General features: G+C 35.8%; 1 protein-coding gene across 1 annotated transcript; it reads left to right on the top strand.

The window, feature by feature from the left end:
- Positions 1-7,809: 7,809 nt before the first annotated feature.
- On the top strand, positions 7,810-19,062 carry LOC115986580 (post-GPI attachment to proteins factor 3). Its single transcript, XM_031109725.1, has 6 exons — positions 7,810-8,008; positions 9,446-9,540; positions 16,333-16,594; positions 16,693-16,889; positions 17,619-17,806; positions 18,278-19,062. Exons 1-6 carry the CDS (start codon positions 7,886-7,888, stop codon positions 18,562-18,564), a joined length of 1,152 nt encoding a protein of 383 aa, XP_030965585.1. The 5' UTR covers positions 7,810-7,885; the 3' UTR covers positions 18,565-19,062.
- The last annotated feature ends 799 nt before the right edge of the window (positions 19,063-19,861 follow it).

The following is a 19,861-nucleotide window of genomic DNA, read 5'->3' as shown; positions in this document are numbered from 1 at the left end:
CTATTCACTATCCTATGGGCTATTTGAAACCATAGAAATAAGGTTCCTCATTAGGGTAAGTCTCCAAACCCAATGGAAGTTACGCTAACAACACAATCCCTTGCTTGCAGGTATCGGGAAGCATTCCAAAAGATCAATCACAACATCTCAAATTTTCAAATCATCCTCACTAGATGCCTACTAACTAGGGATGGCAAGTCATCATCATGGTAGCAACTTTCAAAAATAGAAAAACTAAAAGGAGTGGCTGGGCTATGAAGTGAAAGCAATGGATGGTACTGTTATTCTTAGGGGTGGGTTCAGCAATGGAAAGAAGTCATCCTATCAGTCATCTCAAGAAGCTATAAAGGAGGCTATTTTCAAGTCCAAGGAGCTGGGATTCTCAAAAATGTTAATTCTCTGCAACACCAAGAGGCTTGTGCAGATTTGCAATCAAAGGAGGAACCCAAATTGGTTCGAGCAGACCTTCATCTTGGATTTGGACCATCTTCAACAATAAGGCCTGATCATTACTTCTCTTTTTATGCCTAAGGAAGTTATCGCAGATATTTTGTACTTGGCCCATATCACTACTTGCTTCCTAGTCCATTATTGTAGGCTACGGCCAAACTTAACTCTATAGATTTTGTTTAACTGCTTTCTGTAATGAATGAATGATGTTTTATTTGGTATCAAAAAAAAAAAAAAAAAAACAGAGAGTGCTTTAAATTGTTTTTTGTTGCAATATGATCCTACTAACTAAGTATATATGTTGGATCACTCACTTTGTTGTTGTTGTAATGTTATCTTACTGTATTATATACATATATCCAAGATGATGTTCAACTTTACAGCTAATTTCCATTAACTTTTAAAATGTAAAGCTTCTTTTGCATCAGTACCTTATCTTATGTAATTCCCATTAGCTTTGTACTAGTTCTTAACATCCGTGATGTTAAACCATACTAGCTAATTTTTATAAATTATATTGAACTCCATGTCTAATAAAGTATTTGGTCAACTTGAGAACGAAAAATATTAATGAATTTTTAGGAATAAATTAATGAGTTAATTCATTTCAAATTACATAGAATTTTTAAAGGATTTGCACAAGACTAACATAAATAAAGAGAAATTTCAAATTACAATAAAGACTAACAACATAAAAAATAATGCAAGCATGACATTAAAATTAGATGATCTTATGATTCGCTATATTGTTGCCATAAGTGCTTCACGAGATTCGATTGGGGTTGAGAGTGAGTTAAAAAATATGATAGTGTTGATACCCCAAAAATCACAACCACAAGCCCAACTCGGGGAACTAGATCATGGGCCTTATGTTAATACAAAGGACGCATTGTTCTATAAAGAAACTCTTGTAAAAGAGGTTGAAGAACCATGAAGAATGGGGTAAAAGCATTTTAGTAAATAAAGAGAGAAAATGACCTTGAAGAAGGTGCAATGACCCAAGAAAATGGTCATCGAAAAGGGTCCTTGGAAAGTCCAGCAAAAATAGGGCAAGTCCAAAGGAGCCTACCAAGGAACCAACCACTAGGATCGAGTTCCTTGGTAAAAAAAGAAAGAAGGAGATGCACTGTGCTCCAAAAGGTATTGAAACCTTGGAATTAAAAATTGACTACTCAGTAGGAAAAGATTTGAGGGACCTCGGTCAGAGGGGGAAAGCAAAAAGAGAGAGATGCTTGGGAGGCTTTCGGAGTTCACCCATCCAAAAAAAAAAGCATTTATACTACTTTTTTAAAAAATGAGCCAACAAGAGAAGTTGCTACCAACCTAAGGAACCTTCAAAATGTTTTTTTCTCAACCTTGAAGAATGAGTCATTTCCTTGTTGAACTCAAATGGCATCTGATTTACAACTTTTTATGAAGAGAAAATAATTAAAATACTTTTAGATGTGGGTTCCCAAAAGAACAAAACAAGAGTGGAAAGAGGAAAAAAGGCCCACAAAGCTCCTTCAAATTCATGGTAGGAAGCCATGGTTGATCCAGCGGATTAAAGACTACACTGTTTCGAGGAACCGAACCATACCCACTATAAAAGAACATCAAGTAGAAGAGAAAGGGGGAGAGACTCAGCATCTAAGATCTGCACAATATCAGGAAAATAAGCAAGAAACACCAACTCAAGTTAAGGACCTTAGGAAGAAATATTGTGTGAAGAGAAATTTCAACTTGTAGAAATACTTGGGGGCTCCACACTAATCTAAGGTCCTAGATTTCACAAGTCTTGTAAAGTAGTATTAGGAAAAATAAGCAAGATACACCAGCCCAGGTCGAGGAGCTTAGGAAGAAATATTGTGTGAATAGAAATTTCAACTTGTAGAAATACTTGGGGGCTCCACACTGATCTAAGGTTCTAAATCTCACATGTCTTGTAAAGTCTCAAGGACCTAGTTAAGTCTGTGAAGTTTGGGATTTATAGGCTTTGTGGACTTTTTCCTTGGACTCCTTAAGAAAAAGAAGCATTGTAGAAAGGAAAATCTATACTTATAGAACTTGTATTTATGAAAACTACATTGATCTAGGCTTCCAAGTCTCACAAGTCTTGTGGATCCTAAAGGGTTTGTTGAAGTTTGTGGAACTTGGGATTTAAAGGTCTTGTGGTTCTAGGAACCAGTATTTCAAGTTCCATAGAAAATAATAAAGTTCATCGAAGCATTCACTTTATTTTAAACTTTTCTTAGTTCCTTTATTTATATATATATATATATATATATATGTATGTATGTAGTGTTGTGTCTTGGGTTCCACGAATTTGAAGGCCTTGTGGCTCTGGGAACCAATATTTTGGGCTTCACAAATAAATAACAAAATCCATTAAACTATTCATATTTCTCTCTAACTCTTTTAGTTCCTTCATATACATATATGTACTTTTCCTTCTTGGATTTTTGAACTAGTGTTTGCACACAGGTTGGTTTTGAGAAACGAATTTATCCTTTGTAGTGGAACCAAACCCAATTCACCCATAACTCTATTATGGCCTTGAAGAGCCCAAGCCTTAAAACTAGAGCATGGACTTGACTAATGACAAAAAATCGACCTTCAACAAATAGTTTATTGTTGGGAGATTTAAAAATATAGTTGTAGGAAATTTGAAAAATATAGCAATTGGGAATGAATAGATGAAGAATAAAGAAAGATTAAAAAAAGAATAAAGAAATATTAAAGGAAGAATGAAGAAATAATATTTAAATGAAACAGAAAAATAATAGAGAGTTTGTTAAAAAGTGTATTTAAAAAAATAGGTAGGTAAAATGTAAAAGATATTGTTCACTCTCCAAACAGAACAAAAATTTGAAGAAGCTATTCGAGATGCTTAATGTTTTATAGGTTCACGCTTTACAATAAAGAGGATTTTGTGTTTAGGTCTCTTGTTGGAGATGCTCTAAAATTGCATTTTAAGCATAGTTTTTATCTTCCAAGTCGAATCCTACTACTAGTCTTCCTTTAAAGGGTAAAGCACCCATTGATGAAGCAGAATTTCACCTTGTCAGTATGTTCCTCGTCAGTACGATGGATGACTTGGAGCTTGTCAATATGTTCCTCATCAGTACTATGGACAACTTGGAGATCTTGTACCAAAGTAAGCACTAAGTATATAACGACACCGGTTTGGGGCCTACCAAAGACCCTCCAATGCTTAAAGTAGCTTAAACTCTTTAGAAATTTGTAATCTGTAGAGTAATTTGTATGTGTGTTCAACATGTCCCCCTTATTTGTCTCTCTTGGCTTTATATAGCCTTTTTATGAATAAATGCTCAATTTACTGGCCCTTTTAACGTTGCACCACAACTGAAGGATTTATGGCCTAATAATGACCATTTATCCTTAGCCCTTTAACGTCTGTAATGGCCATTAAATGCGTATAATTGGACAGCAGTAATGGCTCTGTGCTCATTTATCATTTGGACATTAAATGCTATTTGGAACTAATGTGTTTACACTCGTCCATACTTTTACTCATCATTAACATGGACGGTTTGCAATATGGACGAGTGTTTTATCACTATCCATTAGTTATGGTTGGGTTGGAGGCTTAAATGCTCATTTAATAGCCATTTAACTTCCCCATTCAATGTTTTGTAATAGCTATGTGATGATCAATTTGAGGTAGTTGTAACAGCTGTGAGCTGGTGGCTGGAAAGGTTATACGTCCATTACACTTGCTCCATTTAAGTGAGAAATTTATATCTGAGTATTAATATGTGCTTACGATTGTCCTTAGTAATGAGAGTCGTCCTTAGTAATGACAGTCGTCCTTAGTAATGACAGTCACTTTATAGACAACTATTTTACACTACTCGTCAATTGCCCCCTTTATTCCTTTGTCGTCCTTTGTTTGGACGAACATAGGAATATGAAAGGTTTTTGGTGGTTCAATCTCCCCTTCATGTTCCGAGATTCTCGTCCCATCACATTTAATGCAAGGCAACTTTCTCGTCAGGTGATTAACACGTGCCTTCTCTTCATTGGTTGCACGTGCGAAGTTTTCTTGAGCTTTCCGTGCACCTTAATTTTTGTTTTCCTTATTAGAAAAACTGCTCGTTGGTTTTTAACCATGCAAATTTAATCATATGACTTACTCTCGCTTTGAGAATTTGATTGTCATTATGATTGTGCTCGTCAATTTTTAACCATACGAATTTAATCATATGACTTACTCTCGCTTTGAGAATTTGATCATCATTATGATTATGTTCGTCGGTTTTTAACCATGCGAAGTTAATCATATGATTTACTCTCATTTTGATAATTTGAACGTCATTATGATTGTACTTGTCGGTTTTTAACCATACGAATTTAATCATATGACTTATCTCGCTTTAAAAATTCGATCGTCATTATGATTGTACTTATCCAAATTGAAACTTTTGTGACAATTTTACTCTTATCAAGATTTTTATCGTGTACTTGGTTTTACTAGTTGGACTTTCAATGACGGGCTTTCTTTTCAATTTTTTTTTTTGGGTATGATAAATAGTACTTTCAGATCTTTCAAGAGAATGACATTTAGTCATGTGGAGAAAAATGCCCCCTTATTCATTCCTGCTTAGAGAACAGTTTGATGAAAGAAAATTGAAAACGTCATTTAACTAGTGATAATACCTCTTGAAGTGCTCTACATTCCATGGACGAGGTAACTGTTTGCCGTTGAGTGATTCAAGGTAACAAGTTCCTCTTTTGGAATACTTGTTGATCTTGAATGAGCTTGCGTATTTTCTTTGTCATTCTTTTGACTGGGGGAACGATCCTTCTTCTTTTTCTTTTTGTGTTGGAGCTCGTCGATTTCTTCCATCCTTCACTTGCCATCTACTCCATTTGTCGTTAATGCATCCTCTCCGTTCATGTACTTCTGGGCTTTGAACAAGAGGTCTATCATTGTAGTTGGCGGAGTCTTCCCTAGAGAGAAGACGAGGTTAGGATTGTTCAACCCTGCTTGGAAGGTCGTCGTTATCACCTAATCGTTTGCCTCATCAATTTCTAACATTGCTTTGTTGAAGCGTTTTACATACTCTCTTAGGGTTTCCCTTTCTTGTTGCTTCACAGTTAGCAATTATGAGGTGGACATCTTATGGCGTCGGCCCCTAATGAAATGGAGGAAAAAAGAGTTGCTCAGCTGCTCAAATTTCGCAATAGATGCCGCGGGTAGCTTGCTAAACCACACCCTTGTTGCTTCTCTGAGAGTTGTTGGGAATTATCTGCAAATTACCTTCTCTGGGGTCTGTTGGAAGTTTAATATTGTCTTGGATTCCCCTATGTAATCTAGGGGATCCTTAGTGCCGATGTAAACCTCCAACTGTGGGAGATGAAATTTAGGAGGTAAGGGGCACTCCAAAACACTGGCAGTGAAAGGTGAGTTTGTCCTTTTGATCATGCCATCAAGATTTATTGTTGTCTTTCCCTTCATGGCATTCTTGACTTCGTCTAACTCTTTCCTCATGTTTTTCATCATCTGAACGTTGCCATGAGTCAATTGTGCGGTGTGCTTAGAAGTTTCTCTTCTACTATTTTCTGGACTATGGGCTTCATTGTCATTGTCATTGCGATTACGCCGTGACCATGACGTATTTGTGCCCTTTGAACCCACTCTCCGCTTCAAGTCTTCATTCTGTTTCTTCAATTCTTGCACATTGGCTGTTAGTGCTTGGATTTGTTGAGCCATCACCACCGGGTTTTGCGGCGCAGTTGTGGTAAAGTCCATCAGTTCGAAGGAACTTAGTTAGTAGAGAATTCAATGGCTTATTGATTGATAGTCTATCGTTTCCCACAGACGGCGCCAAACTGATGAAGCAGAATTTCACCTCGTCAATATGTTCCTCGGCGGTACAATGGACGACCTAGAGCTCGTCAATATGTACCTCATTAGTACGATGGATGACCTGGACTTTGTTAGTATGTTCCTCGTCAATACTATGGAAGACCTGGAGATCCTGTACTAAAGTAAGCACTAAGTAGATAATGACACCGGTTTGGAGTCTACCAAGAACTCTCTGATACTTAAATTAGCTTAAACTCTTTAGAAATCTATATTCTGTAGAGTAATTTGTGTGTGTGTTCAACATGTCCTCCTTACTTGTCTCTCCTAGTTTTATATAGCCTTTGTATGAGTAAATACTCAATTTACTGGCCTTTTCTAATGTTGTACCACAGTTAGAGGATTTATGGCCTAATAATGACTATTTATCCTTAATCCTTTAACGTCTATAACGGCCATTAAATGTGCATAATTGGACAGCAATAACGGTTCTGCTCTCATTTATCATTTGGACATTAAATGCTGTCTAAAACTAATGCACTTACGCTCGTCCATACTTTTACTCACCATTAACATGGATGGTTTGCAATATGGACGAGCGTTTTATCGCTATCCATTAGTTGTGGTAGAGTTGGAGGCTTAAATGCTCATTTAATAGTCATTTAACTTCCCCATTCAATGTTCTGTAACAACTGTGTAATGATCAGCTTGAGGTAGTTGTAACAGATGTAAGTTAGTGTCTGGAAAGGCTATATGTCCATTACACTTGCACCATTTAAGTGAGGAATTTATATTTGAGTATTAATGTGTGCTTATGATCGTCCTTAGTAATGACGATCATCCCTAGTAATGACGGTCATCCTTAGTAATGATGGTCATTTTATAGACAACCATTTTACACTACTCATCACCCAGTATTACTCTCTTTTGCTACATAACATCATAAGTCTTTCACGCAATCTACAGCTTCACAATTTCCTTAAACACTATTATCTCATAAGAGCATTTGTATTGGGGGGGGCATATAGTTAAAATTCTAAATTTAGCAACTAGTTATAACAAAAGTGGTACAAAAAGCTATTGCATTGGTGGAGTTATAGCCATATCATTTGGCTGTTGTGCTACAGTGCACAACCAAAGGCCGCTATGCACCGTAGTTAAGAGGGTTAAAAAAATAAAATTTATTAAAAGATATATTATTTTATTTGTTACTGGTGGTGATAGTTGTTTATTATAATAAATATATTATTTTATTGTATTGAATGCTAAAATAAAATTATTGATATTAGGTGTTTTGTAAAGTAAGTAGTAAAATAGATAAAATAGTTTTTTGTGATATTAAATTACTAAATTTTTAGCTTCACCAAAATATATATAATAAACCTGTGGTATTGCCATATTGGTCAATCTTATAGGCTGACTTAATTTTGAATCCGTCAACGATGAAAATGGATTATTCCATCAACTTTTAAGCGTATATATACAAATTCAATAAATAAAAAAAGGAATTATATTATATTACTTTTCAATTGGTTCAATTTCATTCTTTTCCCCTCTTTCAAACAAGTGAGGATATGTGTTTCTTAAAAAAAAAAAAAAAAAAAAGGATATGTGAGCTATAGTTAAATGGGTTATGTGCTTCTCACACTTCTCTCACCAATTCATCTCTCTCTCTCTCCGCCATTTCTGTTTAATTCTCGTGAAAATCTGAAGGCTCCATCGGCCAATTTTTCCCTTCGAAGCAAAATGGTAAAACACTCTTTTCTCTCTCTCTCTCTCTCTCTCTCATTCGGTCTTACACTTGTGTAAATCTTTGATCTTTTTGATTCTGCATTTATGTTAGTCAACAATGACAATCTTTTTTTGTCTTTTCCTTTAGAAAGTAAAGGCAAATATAAAACTCTCTAAGCTTTGAGTTTCAAAGTGCATCATTGATGGTGTTCTTTACATCTTGTTGATGTTGACTAGCTTTCTTCATCTATTGGTCAGATTATTACTTTACTGGGCTTTTCAGCTTCTGGGTATTTTTTTTAGACCGGTTGATTGTTTCTTGGATGACCCAGTTTTGTGCTTCATGTTTAATTTTCATATGAATCTTTATTTGGTCTTGAAGTAAGGCCAGTACCATAGGATCTTATTAGTTATCAACTGGGAAATGAGAACTGTATCTGTATATGTGTCATTGTTCTTGAATTCTTGTGATGATGATAAGTGAAAATAAGCACAAAGATTCGATGTAGATAAAATAAATATGTAAGTAGGCACTTGCAATTTAAGCTGCTATTGAAGTTCATGTTCTTCACTTATAAAGGTGTCTCTTTGCTTTGTCTATGAGCTTTGGTCATTTGATTTCTTTAATAGATTTGGGGCACATTGCTTGTCCAGTGGATAGCAATAAAACTTAGGGACAGTTCCTTAGGTTAGGTTTCCCAATTGAATCTATTTAGCAATGCAGCAAAAAGGGTATAATCTTTTACAAGGAAAATTAAATATATTCAACTGTGTAATTCATTGGTCAAAAGCAACCGCATAGTTGGATTTAATTGGGGAACCTAAGGTACAACACCTAAAGACTTGTACTTTAGTTTAACCGTGTTTTATATGATGTTGAGTTACCTAAATTTGAGATTCAGCACCATAGAACAGTGATGATTTTGGTTTAACTGTTGAAGCATTTAATTGTTATTTATGATGCCCTCTAAGGTAAGTGGAAAGTTTTAAGGGGAGCTGTTAAGCCTGTAAAGGGTGATAATAACAGGAGGATGATGATGGGAAAAGATGATGTTGTATCTTCTTTAAAGAATATCTACTATACAGATTGAGGAACATTTAGGTTTTAATTGATAGATATGTTAATAGGGTGAATGTTTCTTCAAAGTTGGTGTTTTGAGGGCTGCGTACGGAATATGTTGGATCTGAAGTTGATGTTTCTTCAAACCTTATTTGAATGGATGGTTGCACCCAGTTTTTTTTTCCCTAATCTTTTTGGATTTGGTTGATCATTGCAATTTTAGAATTTAATTGTGGATGTACCTATAGTATACTCCCTGTTGTTTTCCAGCAGTGGAAGCTAAAGTGTTTGTTTTGATGAAATGAATGATAATATTATGTTCCAACATAAAATTCTGTATCATCTTTTGGTAGACCTAATTCTAACTTTTAGTTTTTGAGTCATTTTTCAATCAGATGATCACTCGCTATTGGATTGCTTTCATTGTGGTGCTTTCATGTCTTCTTGGAGTTTTAGATGCTAGCGCAGGTGATGCCGATCCACGTTATAGGTAATTTTGCTTCCATTTTCTCCTAAAACTTGTTTGAAGGTATAATGGTGCTTGCTGAGCTCCAATGTAAGAGTTCCCCCCTTACATGCAACCATGCCCTTGTTTTTGTGCATTTCGTCCATGCCTATGTCCTTAACCATGTTATTCTCTAGATTTAATCAGAATAACAGGGTTGATATTCTCACATGCTGTCATCAATCCTTCAGAACATCTGGCCTGACCCTTCTCCAACCAGATGACTCAAATTTTTAGGAAATTGCTAAAAACTCAAGTATTGGTTGGCTTGATTGCCAACTAAATAGAGCATGGGGAGACCAAGCATCTTTTATGGAATAAATTAACTCTAGTAATGGAAAGATGCAAGAAAACTATCCCAGACACTTAAATATTCCATTTTTGCTTAATTACAAAGATTAGCTCTTCCTCTATTTCATGAAAGGTAGTGACATAAATCGAATTGTTAACCGCATTAAATGATCGACCTTACTGAGTGAAGAACAAAAAGATGCATTGGGATTTGATCAAAGTGTATCCACTTCTTTCTTTCTTTCTTTTTCTTTTTTTTTTTTTGGGGGGGGGGGGGGGGGTTGTGGGAGGAGAGGATGTAATATGCATCCATGATTACTAATCTTGCAACTGGTTTCAAGTTTCAATTATACTTATTTGAAGAATATTTTTTCCATTGATAATTTACTTATTTGAAGAATCATGCAAACCATTTACTGAGGCTAAACAAATTTTAAGTGGAGTGATGCATTTACTTTTTAGTTTTAACTGTCTTACTATAGGCATCCACAATTGCTAATCTTGCAACTGGTTTCAAGTTTCAATTATAATTATATTTGAAGAATCATGCAAACCATTTACTGAGGCTAAGCAAACTTTAAGTGGAGTGATGCATTTACTTTTTAGATTTAAATGTCTTATTAGGATGTCAAGTTAGTGGTTGCTTTTATGAAAATATGTATATTCAGCTTCAATCTATATCTAACTAATAACTGGCTTATTCGTCATTGCAAGACAGGTGGTGGGGGGGGGGGGGGGGGGGGTGATTGGCTAGAGCCAACTCAAACAATTTCAATGGTTACTTGTGCATGGTTGCATTTTAGTTTGTGCAGATACAATTAGGAGAAGCTAGTTTGTTCAGATGATGTGTCCTCTGCCTTTTGTGTTTCAAAATCTATCAATTTTTAAGTGATTTGCTTTTATACACAGAACGCTCAAGGAATATACACTATCTCCATAGTTTCTGATAATTTAATAAAAAATAATAATAAGAGGAATAGGAGAATGAATTTTGTCTGTACTGACTAGAAACGTATAAATCTGATCCCCTGATTGCTTCCCCTGTTCACTCTCCGGCTATTGCCAATCCTTGATGAATAGTTTAGCTTTAGTACTTGGGTATAGATATGAATGTTCATTGCCTCCAAACCGGTTCTGATTCTCTAAAATCCTTGAAAAAGTTGGTAAACTATTTCCTGTGCTTTCTTTGAAGAAATTTGTGGGTTTCTTGTTTGAAGCATTTGTAGTGGAAGGTGGGACAATTGATTTCTCTTTAATGTTGTGGACATTTAATTTTCTTTATTTGTTCCACTCTTTCTTGTTTTGTTTTTTAATCCTCATTTGAAGATGGACTTTGCTGTTCTCTTTGAGGACAAATGAAATCTTCTGAAGTGACTTGAATCATGTAACTTACAAAAATTATGTGCTAGTAATAAGTTGTGTGGTTCTCTTGGAAGACTGCCAAGTTGCCAGTTAGGTACTTAGATTTCGTATGACAGTTTAGAACTGTTCATTGGACTGGATGAAGAGAATATGAAGAAAGAGTGAGTACTCTATTGATGTTTGAAGAAAGAAACAGGTGCTGCCAGTAAAATTATGGAACCTGTTTTCTTGAAGAATAACCCTTCTTTGCCTTGTATCCATTAGTCTACACCACCAATCTCAACCTCAACTACAAAGTTGACCCTTCTATGTGAGTTCGTTAAGCAGTGAAATAACCGCATATTGGAGTCCCCTTCCTGCAGCCATTGCGCCCTAGACTTCTATCACCAATTGATTTCCTCTAAACGTGCCACCCTTGCTAGTTTAGATTTTAAATCCTGCATGTTCATTCTGTTCTCCATTGATAGCATTTCACTCTTTTCCTTCCTATCCAGTGGTCTTAGTTCTTCCAAAAAATTCTTCTTTTCCACATTTTCAAGGGCTTCTCCATTCCACACTTGAAGATCATCCTTAAAAGCCCATAAATTTTTAGTTAGCACAAAGCAAGGCAAGCCTTGAAAACTGTAACACTCCCACTATGTTCGAACTGAATCTAAAAAAATTTCCATCTTTCAGCCACATGTTCTTAAAGTGGAAGGGCCCCTTTCCCCTGAGAAGACCACTTCAATCCTGTTAGAATTATGGTTTATTCACTTAACCATATTTCTAACAAATCCAACAGCAAAGGGCTATGACCCAAGGTAGCTCTTGGTAACAATCTTTGAAAATCATCACTAAATGTTCTTTCCACTCAATTGAGATCAAGAATCTATCAGTACAAGGCATAGATGGTCTTTCCTGGTTATGGGACCAACTATGTATGCCTCCTTTTAAAGATAAATCCACTATATTCATCTCACCAATAAAACCTGAAAATTCCAGCGTAGTAGTTGTACATCTATCAGCTCCATTCCTCTCACTAGGAAATTGTACAATGTGAAAATCTCCAGCTAAGCAACAAGGGGCACCAACATTATATGCTACCTCTTTCAGCTTGAACCAAGATTGCCTCCTCTCCCTATTATTGTTGGGACCATATTCTCTTTTTTTGTTTGTGTGTGTGTGTGTGTGTTTTTTTTTTTTTTTTTTTTTTTTTAAGTATCATTGGGACCATGAACTCCAGTAAATAACCAATCAAAGCCATCTACAAAAGAGACAAAAGATAGAATAAGGTCCCTGCCAGGAGCCCACTCGTCTTTCTCATAACACTAGGATCCCTCCTGCAGTTCCATTTTCCCCTAGTTCCTCCCACCCTACAAAAGGGCCTCCCCAAATACTCCTCGCCAAACCATCTGACACTATCAAAAATGGTTTCCTGCAAGCAAATGATATCTCCCTTCCAATCTCACAAAGAGTTTCTCTCTTTTGAGGGTGATTCAACCCCTAACATTCTAACTGATGATCTTCATTAATGAAACTGTATTAGCCCTGCTCACCTTTTGGTTTCTGATTTCTTGCTGGTTCCACTCCTAGCATCATAGTATACTGATGATAATGGGATCGTAAGCTCCCTCAATCCTTTTGTGGAAGAACTTGAGATTTTTTGCCTTTCCTTTTTTTTTTTTTTCATGATAGGTCACGAAAAATTTTATTAAGAAAAAAGAGCCAACCCACGTACATTGGGGATGTACTATGGGGGCAAAAATCAAGAACCAAAATTACAATGATCAAGTAAAACAATAAGGGAAAAACAAGAAAAATGTGACAGAGTCATACTTCATCTGAGTAGAGTATGAAAGAAAAAAGACTTAATCTCTAACAAGGACAATTCGCATCCCTCAAAGAATCTAGCATTTCTTTCACTCCAAATACACCACATCAAGCAATATGGCACAAGTCTTCAAAAATCTATATTGTGATGTTGCTCGAATTTACCTTGCCTAGACTCAAACAGCTAAATTACCTTATGTGGCATAACCCAATGAAGTCCAAACAAACAAAACACCAAAGACTATAGCTCAAAAGCTGTAGGGCAATGAAGTAGAAGATGATCCAACGACTTGCCACATCTCTTACACATATAACACCAATAGAGAACAATGATATGCCTTTTGCAAAGGTTATCAGTAGTAAGAATCTTACCTAAAGAAGCTAACCATGAAAAGAAAGCCGCCCTTGGGGGAACCTTTGATTGCCACACCAACCTCCCAGGAAAAGAGAGAGTATAAGGGTAGAAAAAAAGATAAAAAACCTCCAATCTCAAAACCTCCACTCCTTGCTAGCTTCCAACAAACTTTATCAGGACCAACCCCCAGCACTTTCAAAGAATAAACAGTGTCCATAAATCAATCAAAAGATTCTTCCTCCCAATCTTGTGGTGGATGATGAAGATGAAAATTCCAATGAATCCTCCCACTAGCCCAACACATAACCTCTGCCACCAAAGAGTCCTTTGTCCTATTGAGAAAATAAAGTTCTGGAAAAGTCTCTTTGAGAAAACTTCACTCTATTACCATCACCCACATCATACTGTAGGAGTTTTTAGAAGTTCAACCAGCCACTTCTAATAAACCTCCAGAGGCTAACACCGTACGCACTAGTCACCTTTTTTGTGCACTAACCACCCTAAACATTCCCATATTTTGCCTCTATAACCCTCCTCCATAACGCATCTGTCTCTAAACCATTCCTCCACTGCCACTTGCCCAACCAAGCAGAGTTAAAACTTCTCAATCGTCTTATACCTAACCCCCAAACCTGTATTGGCTTACAAACCTTAGCTCGTTTCACCATTTAGAATCACCACTAATACCACTCCAAAGAAAATCTCTCCATAATTTCTCAATGCGATTAGCAACCTTTCCAAGTATAGGAAGAATGGAAATGAAATAAGTAGGTAAGGAGGAGAGGGTACTTTTAATAAGAGTTACCTTACCCCCCTTAGATAAATAAAGTCTCTTCCATCCTAATAGTCTTCACTCCATCTTCTCTAATATAGGATTCCAGATTGACTACTCCTTAAATTTAACGCCCAGAGGAAGTCCCAAATATTTCAAAGGAAGGGAAGAATGCTTACAACCCAACAGCCCCACCAACACATCCAAATTATGTACCTCCCCAACTGATACCAACTCTGATTTCCCCAAATTAATTCTTAAACCTGTCTGTAATTCCCTTTTGGCTCTCTATCAAAGCTATCCATCAATTGGCACCCCAAGATACTCACTGAACGATCAGTTTTTCTCGATACCCATTTCGAAACCTCTAATTTGCCAAGACCTCCCATGCCCTACAAGTAGCACCCCACATCAGTAATCGGGTCCAAACACAGTAACCATTCGCACATGCATGCAAGGATTAACTGCAGAAAATTCTGACTGAAGCATCATCCCTCATATATTACCACCAGATTTCTTCCTTGACTCTAACATTAATCTAGAAAGCATTAATTGCAATCCTCAATGAGAAATATCATTTTTTTTTTCTTCTTTTAATCACATGTGCACCCAATGGGTTTGGAATCCATAAGCTCACCCTGGCCATTTTTATTGGCCAGAAATATCAACTTCTATGTGATATTAAGAATGGGTTTATAACCAAAATTTTTTTCAAATTCTGATTGCAAGGTGCTTATACCATTTTAGGATTCTTGAGCAATGCAAACCGGAATGTGTTTACAGTGTGCTACTGTATTATAGAAAAAACAATTTCATACATTTTTTTTTTGACTGTCTGAGTTTGATATACTTGTGAATCTGCATTCAGACACAAGGTCAGATCAGTTTAGGGAAAATGGCTGTGCAGATTTAGCAAAGTTCTTTTCCACCCCACACTTGAGCATGGCATCAAACTGATAGATGGTGTTCCTCACATATCATGAGCATCTGAGCATTTCATTAACAATTGCTATTCTTCATGACAATTTATTTTATTTTATTTTTTTTTCTAACATTAAGACTAATTATTGTTTCTGTCCTTTTTTCTATCTATGCTTTATAGAACTCTTTTGTTAACTCTATCCTTGTTTTTAAAAACATAAAACTTTTCTTTAAGTTTGTTAGAATTATGTGGTTAAATGATTAAGGGTCCGTTTGGATACAGCTGAAAACTGAAAACTGAAAAATACTATAGCAAAATAATTTTTAAATGTGTAAATAGTACCATGGGACCCATTTTTAATGAAAAAGTTGCTGAAAAGTGAAATTTGTGGATCTGTGAACAGTACACGATGTGCACTGATTGACTGCAAAAAGTTTGAAAAGTCCAACTTTGCAGCTACTGTTCATTGAACAGTGTATGAACAGTAGCCGTAATCTCAAAAACGCGTGAAAAAAAAAAAAAAAAAAAAAAAAAAAAAACCGCAGACACACGTTTCAGTTTCAACCGAATCCAAACGTAGCTTAAATTTACACTTATTAAAAAAATGATTAAATATATCATTTCCTAATAGCTTAAACTTTTGGGACAATTGGTAATTTAACACAGTATCAGAACAGGAGGTCCTGAAAGCAATTGTTAAGTTTTTGGGATATGGTAAATTTAATCATTTAACCACATACTTTTAACTAAGTGTAATGTATCCAAACCATTTGTTACCTGTTGAGCAGAAGCCTGCTAGATGGTAATTGATATCCTAGTTATTTTAGCAGATTTCCTTCTTATCTTGCATTATTGTTCCAATGGCCATGTGTTGTAAATAGCTTCTTTCAATAATCTTTCATATTGAGAGCCAGTTCACATATTTCAAAACAGACTATCTACTAGCCTTTATTTCTGGATTATTTCAAATGTTTATTATTATTAATACTTAATACTACTTCTGATCAGCAATATAGATGAGATGCTGAAGCATTGAAGTGTTTCTATGGTTTTTTTTTCTTCCACTCTTTAGATGTTTATAATTTTTCATTGCTCTACAGTTAAGTTGTACAACTGCCTTGAGTATGAGTTATTATAAAGATAACTGGCTCTTTACATTATGATTGTTATATTATAGACAAATTTTCCCTTTTCTACCTATGCAACTTATATATAATTTTTTTTTTTTTTATTTTTTTTTATTTTTTTTTTATATTTGATATTTAGAGCTTGTGTGAAAAAATGTGAAGAAACTGGATGTATTGGGCAAAGATGCTTTCCACAATGCAAGTTCTCTTCAGAAGGTGTCTCCATTGAGGGTCCATGGTACATGCAAGAACCCTTGTACATGAGGTGGAAACAATGGGATTGCCAAAGTGATTGCCGGTACTATTGTATGCTTGACAGAGAGAAAGAACGAGAAGCATCTGGTAATGGCCCTGTCAAGTATCATGGTAAATGGCCATTCAAGCGTGTATATGGGATTCAGGTTTGCTTTCAGAGTACTTATTTAATTAAAATATCTTCTATGGGTTTGGTTTTAGACGTTATTCAAGTTGTATGTTGACATGTTACACAATCAATTAGGAGCCTCTTTCTGTAGCTTTCTCCGCACTCAACCTTGCAATGCATTTTCATGGCTGGCTATCCTTTTTCATCCTTCTGTACTATAAGTTGCCTCTGAAACAAGATAAGAAGGCATACTATGAATATGCCAGTTTGTGGCATATCTATGGGCTTTTGTCGCTGAACTCCTGGTTTTGGAGTGCTGTTTTCCATAGTCGGTAAGCACTTTCGGTCTTCATTTTCTTTTCTCTCTTCTTTTTGTTTATTTTTTATATATTCCTAAAATAAATACATTCCTGCGTGTGTTTTGCTTTCCTGTTCAATCACACTGGGAAGGATTTTCTGGCTTAGCCACCCTTGAAGTAGGATGATGAATTCCTAGCTACCTGGATAATCTGTCTAGATATTTTTACTTTATTGAGGCTTTCAGTAGTCAATGCAGAAATAAAACTTGGTTGAGTTGGGATGACCACCATAACTGTTATACATCAAAGTGACATGTATTAAAGACATCACTGTCAGTCCTACATAAATCTGATGTGCCTACCTTGTCAAAGCTTCTAGAATAGAACTGTAGGAGTTCGCTCATTAAATTGCCATAGAAAGATGGATGCAGTATATAATATTGTCAGGGTAATAACTTATATATGGGTTTTTTTTTTCAAGTGACATTTATAACTTGCTGTTAGATTTTCCAAAAGAAAATTGAGCAAATATCATTGAGAGGGTTTGTAACTTTGTATCAAATGTTTGATCACTCATAAGAGAAGAGGAACGTAAAAGAAACTTCACTAATTTCCCTACTCACCTACCATAGACAAAATGGCAGCCAGGCTTTACATCAACAACATGCAGTGGTGTAGGTTTTCGGGTTTTTTGCTTTGCTTTCTCTCTTTTTCTTTTTCCATATAATCACTGACTATTATTAAGGTTCTGTTTAACTGCAGGGATGTGGATTTGACAGAGAAACTGGACTACTCATCTGCAGTGGCATTACTTGGGTACTCCCTCATTCTGGCCATCCTAAGAAGCTTCAATGTGAGGAATGAAGCTGCCAGAGTCATGGTTACTGCTCCACTGCTTGCTTTTGTGACCACCCACATATTGTACCTCAACTTTTATACCCTAGACTATGGTATCATCACTATCTTTTACATGCCCATCTTCTGGGCATTAAAGTTAAATTTTAACAAATACTATATCTTCATATAATTTTATCTTCCTGAAAGATATTTGTTTACCTTGAGATATCAGTATATAATTGCTCATCACTTGTAGTTTTTCTCGACAACTGATTTCACACATCCTTCTTAGCTGTTTAACTAGGCTTAAGTCTGATGGTGAGTTTATGGTGGAAATGACATATTCCTACTGGGTTTTAGCTACTGTTGTCCCTTTACAAGGGCAAAGGGTGCTTCTAGTACCTCCTTTGTAGTAATCAAATTTATAGCACACGTGGTGTGGGGAAAGAGGGAGAGAGAGAGAGAGCGTATGAATGAAGTGCACTTTTAACATTCATTTTCTGTTTTTATTTTTTTATTTTCCCTGTGACATATGGTTTTGACTTTTTGTTGTGACCTTGACACTTTTATTCAACACTTGGCAGGGTGGAACATGAAAGTGTGTGTTGTCATGGTTGTGGCCCAGCTTCTCCTTTGGGCAATTTGGGCTGGTGTCACCCACCATCCTTCTCGCTGGAAGCTGTGGGTGGTGGTTGTAGCTGGTGCCCTTGCAATGCTCCTAGAAATATATGATTTCCCTCCATATCAGGGGTTTCTGGATGCTCATGCTCTTTGGCATGCTACTACTATCCCCCTAACCTACATTTGGTGGAGTTTTATCCGAGATGATGCTGAGTTTCTATCCTCTAACCTGCTGAAGAAAACAAAATAGTTTGTTGTAGACATGTAAGTATGAACTCAAGGCTTTGACCACACTAAGTCTTGTCTATGTTGAATTTTTTTTTTTTTGGTTAGAACAGGAGGATGCTTAGCTTGAAATCCTACTGGGGTAAAAAATCATTTTTTTTTTGTTGGGATTGGACTGTGTAATGGAACACAAAGTTGAGCAAGTTGGTGATTCAATTCTTTATTAGACACTGCTGCAAGTGCAACTCCTGGATAGTGTATTCAGATGAAAGTATTGTATGAGATCTCAATAGTGCCAGATATCATCATCTTGATTGATCTCTAGTTAGACCCAGGGATGGGGGATTACATGTGTCCATGCTTGGTCAGGTGCTCAAAGAGTCCAAACACCTCATCATAAGCAGATTTGGGGGTTTTCTTTTAGTGTTTTGTGATATGTGGGGTTTTCCTTCTGCTGAATTGAAGTGAATAGCAGCATGTAAAACATTTTTGATATATGGTATGGAATTTTTCTTCTCTACTATATTCAAAGATAAAGATTCAAATGACCAGGAAATTGTATTAAGCTGAACTGCTCTTTCATGTGGAGTAAGACAACCCCATCACAGAAAAGACTGATTGAAAAACAAATTACTTAATAGAGAACAAGTAATGGTGAATCAATTTCAAGAAAGGAAGAGAAGAATAAAATAAACTTTCAACATACAATCCTTAGAAATTAATTTAAGAAAGCAAAGCTTTGAAGGATGTGGTGATGTCGATGACAACTGTGGCCATTGGTGGTGTTTGGTGGATATGGTAGACTCAGTTCTTCTAGCTGTAGCAAGTAGCAATGCCTGTTTGGACCATTCTATGATATGTGATGCATTGAGGTTTTTTTTTGGACAGTGGATATACATCTCTTTAAAACCTCAGTTTTCTGAATATAACTATAATTTTACCAACTTTCAATGAAATAAGCTAATAATTTCAGTAAAAAGCTAATCTAAATACATAAATATGCCAAAATCTTAAGGTTATCATTCTAAAAAGTTGTTTCTCAAAAAAAAAAAAAAATCATTCTAAAAGTTTAAAAGTCATAGCATTTCAAGCTTAAATTCCCAGAAATAAATAAATTGAATATGAAACTCACTGTCAGAGTTTTAAATTATACTAACATTTGACCACGTAACTAACCTATGATTTATCTACGTAATCCATGATCTAAAGGTTTGATTGTTGGACAAGTTTCAAGAACCTTTTTCCTTGAGGTCAAGGAATTAAAAGATATTAAAGTAAACTAGTGATATCGTATTTCTTAAGGCGTGTTTGGGATAACTGAA

This window comes from Quercus lobata, chromosome 4 (genome assembly GCF_001633185.2).
Source record: "Quercus lobata isolate SW786 chromosome 4, ValleyOak3.0 Primary Assembly, whole genome shotgun sequence".
In the NCBI taxonomy this organism is placed as follows: Eukaryota; Viridiplantae; Streptophyta; class Magnoliopsida; order Fagales; family Fagaceae; genus Quercus; species Quercus lobata.
The sequence above is the reverse complement of the archived record's forward strand: the minus strand, read 5'-3'. Positions and strand labels throughout refer to the sequence as shown.

Excerpts from the sequence above, each read along its gene's own strand:
- LOC115986580 (XM_031109725.1), top strand. The coding sequence starts at position 7,886 with ATGGGTTATGTGCTTCTCACACTTCTCTCACCAATTCATCTCTCTCTC. Across the intron at positions 16,890-17,618 it reads AGTGCTGTTTTCCATAGTCG|GGATGTGGATTTGACAGAGA; the intron begins GTAAGCACTTTC and ends GTTTAACTGCAG. Across the intron at positions 17,807-18,277 it reads CTTTTATACCCTAGACTATG|GGTGGAACATGAAAGTGTGT; the intron begins GTATCATCACTA and ends AACACTTGGCAG.